At 37.8% G+C, this 16,057-nt stretch overlaps 1 protein-coding gene across 1 annotated transcript in view; it reads right to left on the minus strand.

The window, feature by feature from the left end:
• Positions 1-16,057, minus strand: part of SPON1 (spondin 1) — a 185,462-nt gene that overhangs the window by 115,640 nt on the left and 53,765 nt on the right. The window contains exons 4-6 of the mRNA XM_005531575.3: positions 11,498-11,571; positions 10,712-10,834; positions 4,762-4,910 (exon numbers count right to left, since the gene is read on the minus strand). Of these exons, the coding sequence (XP_005531632.1) occupies positions 4,762-4,910; positions 10,712-10,834; positions 11,498-11,571 (346 nt within the window). The remainder of the gene's footprint in view (positions 1-4,761; positions 4,911-10,711; positions 10,835-11,497; positions 11,572-16,057) is intronic.

Here is a 16,057-nt window from a genome sequence, read left to right on the forward strand (position 1 = left end):
TGTGTGCACGGAGTGCAGAGGAGGCAGACTGAGCAAACAGAAGTCTAGAAGGCAATTTACGATCTAGCAGCTTGATCTGTCCAGAATTAGAATAAATACCCCATTAAAACCATGCTGGCAGGCTGTAACTAAAGTGGAAATCATGCTGGGACTGAGTTCTGCTATTTCACTGCTCCACCAAGTCCAAAAACACTGAATATTTCTGTGGGTTTAGGAACCTGAAGGGCTTTGGGGCTGCTTGCAAGAGCGTGATTTTCATATCAGGCTTTGTGGGCACGGTAATTTTCCTGTCTTTTCAGCAGGGAAATGTGAAAATCTGGATGGGAACAAAAATGCCCTCCCTGAGGACTGAGGAGAAAGGGGCTCTGCAGGGATGAAGGTTTTCTCAGGCCAAGGTGAAACATCCAAGGTGGCCAATTCCTGCTGCTTCCCAGTTCTTCCACAGCAGGAATATCAACATCAGCTCGTGGCAAAATAATCTAAGTCCCTTCATTTGTTTCAGTCTCCTCCTCCTCCTCCAATGAAGGCCAAGCCACCATGTCATCACTCATTTTTTAGTTCCTTTAAACAAACACAGACTGAGCTATCTCAACAAAAATCCATTTTCCCAGTGCAATTCCCAGCCCAGTTCCCAGGTGCTGGCAGGGCTTTCCTGGTCTCTGAGGTGAGGTGTTCAGGGAGAATTTTCAGCTGCTCTGTCAAGCAAAAGTCAACTGAGTTGGACCTCCCAGGCTGATTTTAACCTCCCTAAGCACACAATAGCAGCTGATTCAAAAAGCAAATTTTGGAGATTGTTTTAGTAAACACAATAAGTTGTTATAATAAAAAAGTGGTCAATATCCTGCAGATTCCTCTCTGTAATTCAGGTGGTTTACCAGCTTTAGCCAGGAAAATCTAATGATGCCATTCTTCTGTGGAACAATACAGCACTGCCTTAATAAAATGATATATATCAACTTAAATACTGAAATTACTTTTTTAAAAAATCAATCAATCGAGATGAATCCAATAATGAATTTGCTTTAATTTTTACTCTCTTTTATTTTATCAAAAAAATCCAAATCAGGACTATTTTGTGAAGATAAATGTTTGCATGGAGTCATAACAATGGCATATTTTTTTTCTATAGAAATTTTTTGTTGTTTCAGGTTTCACCTTCAATTCACACACACAATTTAAATTATCCCGTGTCCAAAACTTCACAAGCATCTTCCTGGAAGACAGAACTTGCTGTTCTGAAAGGTCTGAAGGCACACTCAGCTTTCATCTGAGGATGCTGAAGACAAGCTAAAAAGTCACCAGACTGACTGACATTTCACAGGGCATTAAACCAAACCTGTGAGAATGTCACCTCTGGGTCCAGGGGGAGCACACAGAGACAACAAGCTGCATTTTCTGGAGAAAGGTGCAAGCTACAGAATGTTACTCACCTTGGTTTAAAAAAGAATTGCTGGCAAAATGACTGAATATTTATTCAGAAATAATTAGGCAAAACCAATTTCTCTTAAGGCGAGAGATATTTAAAACAATGTTTCTATTTTAGTCTTTTTTTTCATCAGCCTAGGATATGAGATTTAGAATTACACTTTACTCCCTCTGACTCATGTTTTAACCATCTTGTTTGTTTGTTCATTTGTTTGAACAGAGCAATCCCCATTTGAATGCAAAATTTCCCTTTTGAATTCTGCGTTGGTTTCCTACGAGCCAGTTTATCAAATAATGGGATGGGGAGAAATGGGAATTTCTCAAAACAAAGTGGAAGGGTGAATATATCTGGCTGAGGTATGTGAGGTCAGTGCACATTCCTCCCCTCACACAATTCCTCTTGCAGCCTTTGTTTGCTCATTTTATAACCCCCCAAGCCCAAGGCATGAATTATCCCATTGTACACATCCACCACTTGACAGATTGTTTTAGCAAAACCCTTACGTGCCCTGGCTTTCCTTTCCAGGCTGCCAGGAGCAGTTTAACAAAAAGGCTGATTAGTTCCTTTCAGTCCTCCCAGATAAACAAACCACAGAGCAAGTCCACACTTTGCACAAGGATCATCCATGCAAAAAGCCCAGACGGGCTCTTGGCGGTGAGGACACAAAGCAGAGCAGCCCAAGGTGCCAGGTCAGGAGGAAAAGCTGCTGCTGATGCAGCATTCTGTCACACAGGGAGCAAAATGTTGGATTTAACCACACCTAATTATTAAGACACTCCTTAACAAAGCTCCTTGAAAGACCTTTATTTAGTTTCTCTGTTTGTTTTATACACAGTCAATTTTTGGTAATGAAACACAAAAATAATTAGATTTATTTTTCCTTTAATAAAACCTCGGGTAATGTCAGTGACAGATGCTGGTTACATAAATATGTGTTTATGTGCTCACCTAAGAAACTGCCTAGGAAATGCCTAGAAAACTCAGCAGATTCCCAAATCCAAGTGTGCCCATGGAAGAAGTGCATTAACTGCAATGGGTAAGCTCTGAGTCCGAGCGCCAGAATTTAAAAATTTCCTTTCCTGTGTTTTCAAAAGCATCAAAGCTCTTAGAAGAGAGATTTTTTATGAATTGCATCCTCCCATCAGCCCACAACACAAGGATGGTAGGGCAGCAGTGAGGGGAAAGGAAGGTAAAATAAGAAATGGAAAAGGAGCAAATAAATCCTGAGGTTCATTGCAACACGTGGGGAAGGAAACAACTTTATCAAATTCCAAGGCAGGTAGAGATATTGCAAGGGACAGAGTATTAATTAAAAATAAAATAATTTTTAAAAAAAGAAAAAAAAGAAAAAAAAAGAAAAAAAAGAAAAATACCAGCCTGATTTAAGTGTCAGCAAATTAGCTCCTGGCATTACTCTGCTGTCTTGGCTGCTGAATTTTACTTCAAAATCTCTCAGAAATATCAGTGCAGCTTAAGCACAGCTCAACAAGAAAAAAAGTCCAATAAACTTGAGGAAAATGCTCTGGCATTTGATGACATGGTGTGCTGCCCTAGGGAAGATGCAGTGAGAACACCAGCTGATCACTTGGATCATCCCAGGAGAACCAGGGGAATTCCTGCAGGGCTGACCCAATCAAACACCCCAATGCTGCAATTAATTGTGATCTCACTAATTTCCTGCTCAGTCTCAGCAGCCCCTGAAATTGTAGCCATTTATCTGTTTGATAATCTAAATGATCTACCTAAAACTCATGATCTCTTCTGATTTCAATCCAGTGTATAAGCACATCCCCTTTTTGCACATATATGGCACAAAATGACAAAGGAGGCAGATTTGGAAAGCAGAAGCATGATTTTCATTTTTTTTTCTGTACTCAGCTGTCCTTCCACAAGTGCACCTCTGCTTGCTGCTCACCCAACACCTTCCTCTTGCTCCTGCTGCCCCAGGAGAAGATTTAATCTTTGTGTAGTCCCAGTTCAGATGTGCCAAACCCATATTTATAAAGTATTCACCAAGACCATAACAGAAATTACCTTCTTCAATAAAAAATTGCTGATTTTCTTCATTCCACTTGGGCCTACTACAAGAAAATCTTGATTTCCCAAGTAAGCAGCAAAAAAATGATAAGTTACATGTGGTATACACAATGCTCTGCTCCAATTTAAACCCATCTGGGTTTATATTATATTGCTGGGATAAAATCCAGCCACTTTTCTGCATAGGATCAAGGCCTACCTTCCATTTCCACATATACCAAGGATTATTATGCTTTAAAGAGAAAATGTATCCATGATCACATTTCACCCCCAGACTGAAATTGTTTTTTCCCCTTCATATTCCTTTTCTATCCCTTTTATATATTAAGTTATAAGCTGGTTTTATTTTATTTTTCCTTGGCTTTGGGAATTTCTTGTCAGATACACCAGCTGTTCTCATGCCATGATTATATACTTTTAAACATCACAAAAAAGCAAATTAAATTTAGCACACAAAGCCTTTTGCTACACAAGTTTTCTCAAAACAGTCTTTGGGGTTGTTTTATACCGTTTATATGAATAAAACTGAATTTTTTTTCTGTATATCTCAGTGTCACCCTGTATACAACCTACCCTGGAGGTCTTGAAATACTTACTTGAAATACTGTCCCTTTAACATGCAGCAGTTACCAAAAGGGAGAATGATTAATCACCAATATCACCTTGAACTCTGCTTTTATTTTTGCTGGCTTCATCTTCAGAAGCATCAAACACAGGAAAAGATCCACAGAAATGTGGAAAAAGTGAAGAAAAGCACAGAGGGTTTCATGCGTGTGTTCAACATTAAGGAATAGGTTATTTTCTTTGTAAAAGGGATTATTAAGGAAAGAATGCTTGTGCCACATAAATAAATGATGAACAGGGAAACAAAGCACTTCAGATATTTGTATAACACAAAATGAGGTGATTCATCAGGAAGCAAAATGCAGCACTCTGCAAAGCCAATCAAAATGATAAATAACCATTCACTATTTTAAGGCAGGGGCACTGCTTGCTGTCTTCAAAGTTCTCTTTCCAAAAAAACATCTTCACAATCAAGCCTGAAAAGGTGAGTTTCTCTCTGCTTTATGCTTTAGGGGGCACAGAGATTTTCTAAATGTAGAATTATGCAACTTACATGTCCTTTCCCAGACAAAAACCTCTTGCCAGGGTGAGAACAAGTGGAGAAGGACACACAGAACTCTTTCTCCACTGGGCTGGGGATCATTCAGCAAAATTCCCTGAGCAGGCATGGCTGATAACAAACTGCCGGCCAAGGGAGGAGCATTTATTTCAAATTTGTGCTGAAATGCACCTACCTGCTGCCGAATTTCTTCTTCCATCTTCACTGGGGACCCCAGCTCCGCCACTTGTTTGACTCCTTCGCTGGCATATCCTCCATACTCCCAGAGGATGTAGTTCTTGGAGTGGGAGCTACCGATGATGGCAGACCAGTGGTTGGTGCGTCCTTTGGGGGGATAAAAATAAAACACAGTAATTAACAACCATCCAGGCAGCCTCAAAGCCAAATTCCTGACTTCTAATAGAGTTTTGAAGTCCCCACTCCTGAGGTTTTTTTCCTGCTGCTTCTCACTAGAGCAACACAGGTTTTTAGAGTAATAAAAACAAAGTGACTGACAGAAATCGAGCATAAAGCAGCCCCTGAAAACAAAATAGGCTTAGAAAAGTTTTTCCTCACCAAAGATTTCGGGAAGTTTGAGCAACCTTTAATTTTAAGTTTCTATGTCAAATATTTTTGCAAAAGAAACCTGCAGGGGAAGGCTTCACTGGTCACCCTCAGTTTTAAAAGCAATTTTTTTTTTCCTTACTGAAGGCAGTGAAGAAGTAAATTTTTCTGTATTCACTGAGTTTTCTTGCTCAGATTTCTCATCATATCAGACCTTTAGAGCTAAGCAAAAGGATTCTTGTCTTGTTGAGCAAAAAAAAAAAAAAAAAAAAAAGGAGAAGTTTAAAGAAAAAGATGTTAGGGGAGTATGATGGAATTGAAAAGAGAATTGAGCAGAAGTAAGGAGTCACAGAAGTCCCACAGTCCTGGAAATAAAAATGAATTCGCTTAAGTGTCAAGTAACCTTCTGCAGATCTTTAAGAGTGAGGAAATGAACTGCTCACATGAGCAGACAGTCTGTAACAAGGCAAAGACTGCAGCAGGTGAGGAGATGTCTCAGAATGATGGAGTGAGACAATATTGAATGGTTTTCTTTGCGAGGGGAAAGGGAGAGAGCAGCACTAAAAACAGCTGCAAACTGAATAAATGGATGAAAAATGAATAATGAAGTAAATAAAAGGGATGCAAATTTAAGATGTGAGAGGTGGAACAATGAAATTGAAAAGGACAGTGCAGAGAATTGTATACAGTCAGATGCAGGAACCTAATCATGGGAGAGTAGAAAACAGATTAGAAATAAAAAATGAACAACAGCAGGGGGAAAAAAGCTAGAAAAATGTAGGAAGCAGAATAGATAGCTGAGGGATATGGCCTAGCAGAGCCACAAACAGAGACTTCATCGCTTCCCTAGTCCTAAACTTGGACCAAAATACACTTATTTTGCTCTGAGTTGCAGCAGTCCTGATGTTTTCAGAAACAACTAAAGCAAATCCATAATTGAGACTCAGGAGTGGAAAAAACCAAACCCAAACCTTCCCTCCACCATAGCTGCAATGTCAGGAGCTGGTTTCTTGACTTCTAGAAGTTCTTCCTTAAATATATGTTTATTTATTGTGATTTATTTATTATTTATGTTATAAATATCTGTCAAAACCCAGAGAGATGTTGTCACTCAGCCCCAGGGATGGGAACTCCAGCTTGGCCCTTCCTCTTCCCTGTCCCACAAGCCACGGGCAGCAGCTCACCAGAGAGAGGACAGCAAGTGACACCAAAGCTGTCTGAAGGAGAATGGTCCCTCCAGAACAAAAATGTGTCACCACAGCGATGCCCAGAGAGGCTCCCAGGGCAGAGTTAAAGGAATAAAGTGGGGATTTATTATAAAGGCCTTCAAAGGATGCAGCTTGGGCAGGGCAAGAGCCTGGCTGAGGATCCACCCAAGATGGACCCAAGATGGGCCCTGGCTCAGGAGTTTCACACTTTGATAGGTTCTGCTCCATTTCCACATTGGGGTTAATTGCCCAATTGCAGCTGCAGGTGATGCAGTCCCATCCTCCCAGATTGCTCTCCTCAATTCGCTGCTGCTTGTGCTTTTTGGGCCCGGAGCTGCCACGGTGTCCTTGGTTGTGGGGCTGGAGAAGGATTGTTGTGTGTGCCTGAGCTGTGAGGAGAACTTGAACACTTTGTGTGGAGTTCAGCTCACACAGCAATGCAGTGCAGGGGCTGCAAACAGGAAAGCTGAAACTGAAGGCATCAACAGAGAAGAACCCGAGTGCCTGGAAGTCTTTAGTCCAAAGGACAAGGGATTGTTCCCTGTGCTCCAAAGCTTCTCTCCCTCCTGCCCTGCCCAGGACAGGAGCACCTGGTGCCTTTGCAATCAGAGCACAGCCTGTTCCACCAAAACCTCCCTAAAGACATCAACTCTGCAGAGAAACCTCCTGGCCCACCCACCCTGTTGGAGTCTGAGACACAGAGTGTGTGCCCTTGTCTCTGATCCAGGAGAACACTGAATTTCATACAACATGAAATTTATGGGCATGTTTTCATGGTGATACATGAAAACAACTGTTAAAGTTGGATAGAAAAGCTACAAGTGTGAGTGTGTGGATTAGAGAGTTCTCTTAAGTCACTGGGTGAAAAAGGTAAAGTTTAGAGTTTAAGTTAGTTTAGAAAGCAGAAGGTAAGGTGGAGGATTTAGACTTGTTTCTATTCCTTCTTCTTTCTTCTTCATATTCTTCTTCCAGAGGTTTTTGGGTAGTAGGAGGTGATTGGATGGAAAATGTCACAGTGCAGCTCACAGGTGATGGGTCATTGGGTCATTAAGAAAAATAATTTACGAGTCTATTGTTAATTGGATAAGAATGAGTATAAAGATAAAAGAACTGCGTAGTTCAGGGCCATTTTTTACCATCAGAATGAAATGTGCCAGGTTATGGTGAATTAAACTTGTGCAGAAAGTCTGGAGAGACCTGCCAAGTTTTGTGATAACATCCTAATAAACACAAGAAACAAGATCCTAATGAGCTTTGGAGATTTTGTCCTGGCCCAAAGAACTGAGATAAGTGGGATCCCCATGAGGGAACATCCCCAAGGAGCTCAGCTGAGAGAAGCGGAGAAATCCAGGAGTGAAAAGAAGTGCAGAAGAAGCACAGCAGAAGAATCAGAAAGAAAAATAAGAAACAAAGAATTTTAAAGAAGTTATGCACCCACCCAAAGGAGCTGCTCCAAGTCCTTCCAGGCCCACCCTAAAATTCTCACCAAACTCTGCTACGTCTGCAAATGCTCCACTCCTCACCTCCAACCGTGCTCCTCTCGTGAGAACAGAGAGAAAACTTGGTATTTCCTGAGCTTTTTGCTCAAACCATCAAAGAAACTTCTCTGCATGACACGACCCGAGCAGCATGAGTGGTTTGCATCCACTGTCACCAAGCAAGCAGAACTCTGACAGCTTTCCAGTGCTGTTATTTCACTTCATTCTTGTAGTTTTGAGCAGTTTCTCAATTTCTCAAGACGCTTGTGTGTGTAATTTTTTGCAGAAAAATCAAGGTGCCATCACAACCTGAGAATTTATCCTCTGACACATCCCACAGATGTGCTCTTATCACATCGTGATGAAGAGCACATGGATTTCTGTTGTCAAAAAATGGGTGATACCCAGAGAAAATAAATGCTTTGCACAAGGTACACGTTCTTTAGGGTTTTTTTAAACCAAACCAGAAGATAAAGGTGCAAAATATAAAGTTCATGATCTGCTTTCTATTGCAACCTTATTGATGGTACAAGAATAGAGCAGAATTTTTTATGTGGTGGCTTGGCAAATAATTAGTGATTTCCCACAGTCCACAAAGAATAAAATTTTATTTTAATGTAATCACTGCACAAGCTCAACATTTTTAAGAATGACACCAATGAATAGGTTTCATTTTTATAGATCACTATATCTGGATGAGATCTGTCCCTCAGCTTTCTGAAGTTTTAATGCCAGGGCTTATTAGCTGTTATTGTTGGGATTAATTGTGTAAGTACATAAAAATAAAAATAAAAATAAAAATAAAAATAAAAATAAAAATAAAAATATAAATATAAATATAAATAATAAATAATAATAATAATAATAATAATAATAATAATAATAATAATAATAATAGTACCAAAGGTATTTTTTTCACTTTTCCAGTGTAAGTAAAATTTGATTTAATTCACCATTTTGTAACTGGGGAGACAAAGCAGGCAAACTCTTGCAACTTGCTTATTTTCCATCATGCAGCCATACCCTTCATGAGTTCACCAACTTGAATGTAAAAGACCATTTATTCCCAATATTACATCACCAAGCCACAGTAATTTCACAGCTTTCAGTCCTTTTCTCATGGCCTATTTCTAACCAGCAGCTGAATCCATGTAAATAATGCACATAAAGTTCACACTCAGCAGATATTTGAATTATCCAACAGCATAAAAGAGCATCCCTGCAATTATTGGCTTTGCTCATTTTATCTCCCCCCAGTTATGCTGACCAATAATATTTGAAGAATGCTGTTAAAACTAGGAGCTGATAAAAACCTTTCTTGGAGTTATATGAGGACATCCTGACACTGTGACAATAATATTTATATTTTTTAAATCAACATAAAAACCCCTATAATAAACATCAGCCACAGAAAACATAACAAGGTTTAAAGGCCTGTAAATGTGACTCAAATTCTTAAATATTTTCCTTTTTTCCCCCCAGACTGTGGAGTCAGTAATGAAAGACCACGTGCATAACACACAATTTTGTAACTTCAGTTTTTATAGATGCTTGGGTAACTGCAGAAAGCAAACTTGTAACAAAAATACTGATTCTGTAGTTCAGAGCCTTGAAAAGCCAGATAGGCCAAGTTCAGAAGGTGTTTTTTACCTGGGTACTCAACCAACAAAGACAAAGAAAACAGAGTATTCTAACACCTATACATACAATTAATATCCTCGGGCAGCAAGATCCAAAACTCACCAAATTTAACCAAAATAATTCAAAATACTTTTAAGTAGAACAAACTAGGCAGATTGGCACTGCTAAAAAAACCAAAATATTAGCGAGTTACCTGTCCTTTGAGGCCTTTTCCTTAAAATCTCATTTTCTACCTCCACATTATAAGCCATTCTAAGCTTATATTCTAAGCTATACATTTATACCTTAGATATAGATATAGATATAGATATAAATATAGATATAGATGATATCGATATAGATACAGATAGATTATATAGATTAGATATAGATAGATATAGATATAGATATAGATATAGATATAGATATAGATATAGATATAGATATAGATATAGATATAGATAGATATAGATATAGATATAGATAGATATAGATTATATAGATATAGATATAGATATAGATATAGATATAGATATAGATATAGATATAGATATAGATACATATAGATACATATAGATAGATAGATATAGATATAGATATAGATATAGATATAGATATAGATATAGATATAGATATAGATATAGATGATATAGATATAGATATAGATATAGATATAGATATAGATATAGATATAGATATAGATATAGATATAGATTAGATATAGATATAGATATAGATATAGATATAGATATAGATATAGATATAGATGATATAGATATAGATAGATTAGATATAGATATGGATATAGATTAGATATAGATATAGATATAGATATAGATATAGATATAGATATAGATATAGATATAGATATAGATGATATAGATATAGATAGATATAGATATAGATAGATATAGATGTAGATGTAGATGTAGATATAGATAGATATAGATAGATACAGATATAGATATTTGTCATATTCTAAGACAAAAAGAAAGGAACCTTTCTCCCCACAAAGGTATCTTGCAAATACAGTCTCACACACACCTTAGCTCAAAATGTCAGGCAGATCAATAAAATGTATAATGTAATGTGTAGTGCAGAAAGATCCATTGATTTTCAGTGCTGAGTGCCAGCAGGATTCCCTATATGTCATAATTTACACTGCTGAGCTGTAAATAAGTGATGCTGTGTCACACAACCAGCTCCAACCCTCCTCAGGGCCCCTGTGTGGTACAAAAAAAAAACCAAAAAAACAAAAAAAAGGAGTGGTACTCACGTGGAAAATCTTTGGGATGTGTTTTTTCTGACCAGTTTCCATAAAAAGTCAGCCTGTATTTGGCAGTACCACAGGCACAACAGTCTAAAATTGGTTTGTCAGTCACACCTTCCGAGGCTGAGTCTGAAAAAGCATCAAAGTACCATTTGGAAAAGGCTACAGTCAGTGAGGAGAGTGAAGCTGTCACAATAAATACTCCAGGGAAGTAAATCTGAGTTAAACATGGTTTGTTTGGTATTTTTTAAATTTAGTTTTAAGTTAAATGTTAGACTAAACAACCCTGAATTATCTGTATCATATTTATGAGTGGATGGAATGATTCAAATCCACAATTTTCAATAAGAAGGCATTAATATTTCAGTTATCTTCAGATTCAAAAGGGGTTTGTTTCTGTTTTTTATCTGATAAGGACAAACCTCAGTTGATCTCAAAACACAAAAGGCTTGAAATTTCTGAACAGACCAAGTAAATGAATTCTCCAGTGGGATACAATAAGCAGCTGCAGCATTTAGGTTTGGGAAAGGATTAAATAGCCCAAAGTGCCCTGGAAACCAATGGGAATCACACAAAGGTAAAAGGTTTTAGTTATCACATTTAGGGGCAGGCAAGGAAGATTTTATGAGATGGAGAATATGTGATAAGGAAAAACGTAACTGAATGGAAGATCCCAAATCTGAACCTGCACGAAACTGTCCAAGACCTCCAAATTTTAGTTTGAGACAATGGGTTAAGAGAAAAATACAAAACACAACGAGGAGGTCAGAAAGATGTTTTACTTTACCTTACCTTGTTCACAAATTTTTTTGGTGAGAGAGCCCTCATCTTGAAAATAAATGATGCGCTTCTGAACAATACTGGCTCTATAAAGGGGAGAAAAAAAGAAAGTTTGAAATGTTTATTTCTCAAAGAAAAAATTAAAGTGAGTGATGAATGACTGCCAAGACATGGTTACACTTCCCTGTGCTGACAATATAATATGGGATTACACATAAGGTATTTTTATTTCAACTTGTAATTTAATTTCATTCCATTTTACAGAAACCTGAGATATATTTACCTCTAGAGAAGCGGTCATAGGCATATGGTGAGGACCTGTGCTCTTGAAATGCATGACAGTCAACTGAGCATCCAATATTTCAATCAAATCTTATATTAAAATACTGAAGTTGCATTCAATTTCAGTCAAAAAAAAAAAAACAAACCAGCAGAGCTATAGTGAGCAGCTGTTCATAGGAAATTACACAGCATTCCAAAGAGATAAGTACTTCTGATATATGACAGCAACTCAAATATCACGCAAAACAGAAGTTAGAAAAAAAAAAAAAGCTGGCATAAGGTAAAGTCTTTGAAAGCAATTCACAGGTTCCAAAAGACAAGCTGCTTTAACATTAATTAAATCTGGAATATTTTTATTCAGGCTTGTAGTTCAAACAAAATGCAGATTTCTAAGCCTCGGTGCCTCAGTTCCTCAGCTGAGGAGGCTGGATATATTTAGTGCCAAATAAACTTTAACCACCTTCTTTGGCCATTTTGTAACAATTTAATTGACATGAAAACTTGATCTTCATTCCATAAGGAAACAGATTTTGGTTGAATTGGAAGCCAATCTATGGCCAGAGAGGCTCCTGAGGAGAGCAGGCTTTGGGAGCTGGCACTCCTCCTTGTTTACCAGTACAAGTTCTTCCAGCAACATTTTGTACCATCACTTGTATTTAACACTCCCAACAGCAAGGGCCAGCTTCTTCTCTTAATTCACTACTAGTCAATTAATTATCTTAATCTTTCTAGAGCCATTCCTCACTCATGACAGCTGAGGTGAGAAGAAAAATGAGACTGCATGTGCTTGGATGTGCTGTTGTAGCTGTGTAACCTTCCTCTGACAACGTCCCACCCATAAAATTATCAAAAATGAGATGCAATTCTCCTGTGCTTTCTTTGCCAAAGATGCAAAGGGAGGATGAGATGAGAGAGGGAGGAATCCTTCTTTCCACCTTACAAAGCACCAGGGAGAATAATTGGGTTTTGCAAACCTCTTAAAGCTCCATCAACCTGAAAAGGGCGCAAAAAACTCTTTATCTTTTCTGAGAAACCTTTTCCAGGGTTTCTAACAAGAAATAAAAGGGAAAAGAAATTTAACAAACATAACCAGCAGAGTTACTGCTAGGAAGAATAAGAGCCCAATGGCCAGCCTGTGATAGTGGCAGCTCCTTATTGTTTCCAGCCTTCAAACTGAAAGCCAAAGCCAAATTTAAAGACTTTTTGGATGCTACACCACAAGGAGACAGAAAGAAAGCAAAGCCATGCAGATACAAGAGAAACCTCTCTCACAGTGAGGAGAATCAAAGAGATTTAACCCTGGAATGGGCTGCCTGGACAGTTTGTGCAACATCCATCTCTGGAAATATCCAAAACTTGATCAGATCCATGCCTTGGCAAGCTGCTGAGGGAACAACCAGACTGATGTTCAACACCTGCTTCAAGCAGGAGAATGGACTAGATGACTTCCAGAGGTCCCTTCCAATCTAAATTATTCTGTCATCTCAATCCAAACAAACACAAAATCAGCTGCAGGATGAAGATCTCAGTTCTGCAGATAACAAAGGTATTAAGGGTATTTGAGAAGCAGCCACCAGTTCTTTTAGAAGAAAAAAAGAAAATAAAGATGGTTTGAAGCCTGAAGTGCACTTGTATTATTCTTTTTGCTGCAGTTAGCTTGTCACTGTAAAATGTCAAGGGAACAGTTCCCTTTTCTAATAACAAAAGCTTCACAGCTTTCTGAGTCATTGTCTCTTCAGCTGTGTTTGAAACTATATGGTGAGCCAACAATTTAAATGGGAGGTTTTGTACTGATTCCAAATGCACCAGGATGGGCACATTATATGGCTGCATAAATATCAAAAGCAGGCACAGAGCTCTACAAACACTCAATCATAAATCATTCTACATGATTTTAATAATCAGCTTCTAGACTGAACACAGACAAAAACATCTACTCAGTGTGTTTTCTAGCTTTTATAGCTACTATTCTTCCCTTATTTTATTCATTTTTGGACATTATTTTTATTCCTCTATAGAAGTTCTGACCTCTGGACTAAGGATTCTTTCTTTTGGCTTCGAGGCTTACGAAAAAACAGCTAAAAATGGAATGGCAAACTTCTAGAGAGAAGCAAGAAAGCTTTTAAGAATTTACACAAGGTACACATCTGTTTAACTTACATAAATCCTCCCACCACTTCAAAGGTCCAGTGCAGTCTGAACTTCATGGGAAAGGAGCAATCCAATTGCTTTCCCTCCCACATTAATATATATAAATGGATCTTCAATTTCTTGTTATTCTTGTTGACTTTTTTCTCTCTGACTATCAGAAAATGATGGGTAAAGGCAAAAGGAATTAAATTTGACTCAAGAAAACCCTGTTTGTTTCCCATTTTCTTCAAGGCAAGGCTTCTGGATTTGTGCTAAAGCTTTTCCATCACCAAACTAAGGAGCAAGACCGTAAGGCACAGGCATTTCCACACCTGACAGCACCTGCTTTAATAAGGAAAACCAACCAAATGGATTGTCCAAAAAGTGCCATTATTTCTGGTTTTTCCAGTTGTCACATGAAAAGGAAAGAATACCTGGTTACTTCTGTCATATTTGCTTTGGCAGCACCACTTTGGAATGTGCCTGTCCTGGCTGGGTTTGGACAGGAGACATCTGAGGGCAGAGGGGAAAATCTGCCTGGAAAGAATTCCAGGGAATGAGCAAGAATTCCAGTCATGAGAATGAAACTGCAGCCCAGCTCCACAACAACTGCACCATCCTGCTGGGAAAAAGCTCTGCCAAACACACAGAAACTGCATTTGGGATATTAAGAAACAGGAAATGTCATAAACCATAAAAATTCAGGCCAGCCTTGGGAATGCTCCAGTTCATACCAGAAAAAGAAGAGTCAGTTTGGGGTTCTTTCTTTTTTCCTTTTCTTTTTTTTTTCCATAGAAACAGCTTTAGATTGTTTCCCTCACTCCTTTAGTCAAATCCTAGCATGAAAAGAAATACTCTTTATTTTAAATTACCTCTGTGGGTGTAGTGATGTGACAAAAGTAAGGAAGAGGATTTGTAAGAATTGTTCCTATGACATTTTTTAAGCTTACATCAAAACCATTAAGCACAATATTAGAGTTACATTTGAATAAAACAGGTTTTGTCAGAACTGCTGAAGATACTCCAAGTTTTACTTGGATGTTGAGAAATAATAATAATCTACTGAGTTGCAGATAAGACATTTTTCCTGCTCTGCATTACCTGTGAGATAACCTTGTCTTGCCCTTCTAGCTATCAAAATTATTTTCTTTAATTATTCCATGCCTCACTGATTTAATTACAGTATGATAAGTTGTTCTCCCCCCCAGAAAGCTGCTGAGAACAATTAACAGCATGTTAAGTTTGTTTTCTTTTTTGGGCTTGTTGTTTTTGTGGGTTTGGTTTTTTTTTTTTGAGAGAAGGAATTTCTAAATATACCCTTTATTTTAACACTAGAAAGGGATGTGAAAACCATGAATTTACATCTGCTGTAATTTTGTTGATGCTACAGGGTTTTGTCATTCAAATGCATTATTTAGGATATTCTCATTTTATTTCCTTCTATGTTATTATTAAAAAAAAGCAACCCTGTGTTTTTGACAAGCACTTACAAGGTCAGGGAAAGCACAAACTCCCAGCAAATAATTACTTCTTTTTGTAATATTTAAGAGACTTTTATTAAAAAGAAATCAAAATTCCTCTGGAGGCCTATACAACCCTTTAGCCAATCAATGTCCAACAATTTTTACACTGTATATTTGTATATTTATATTTATTTGTATATTTCTGGTATATCTGAGAACCACATTCTTCAAAGCAATTTTCAGTTAGGACAAAAAATTTGGAGCAAACTGCTTCTTTCTTAATGCATAAAAAAATAATTATATTTTTATACCTTGAAAAAGCATCTTTCGTTGCCATTTTGTGTTGTTTGCTCATCAGTTTGTTTTTAAGTGTGTTGTTAACACAGCTTAAACAAACCAGCCACACTTGGTGTTTGGTGTTGGATAAAACACAGCAATATGAACATGAATTTTACCAGTGTTGCCACAATTCCACATTTTCACCCCTGCACAGGACGGGAACCTTTCCTCCTGTGGATTAGTCCCACCAAAAACAATAAAACATTCTCACTTCTAAAAACTTTGTGTGCAAACACACACACACCAGAGCATCCTTCTTCAGGTTGATTTTTAAAACATTTCACATGTGCTGTCAGAAAATGCAATTCAGAGAAACTCCACAGCAAGAGCAAAGCACTAAAACTTTTCTTCCTAATTT

This window comes from Pseudopodoces humilis, chromosome 7 (genome assembly GCF_049639895.1).
Source record: "Pseudopodoces humilis isolate 2021_Gansu_Grassland_sample_001 chromosome 7, ASM4963989v1, whole genome shotgun sequence".
Taxonomy (NCBI): Eukaryota; Metazoa; Chordata; class Aves; order Passeriformes; family Paridae; genus Pseudopodoces; species Pseudopodoces humilis.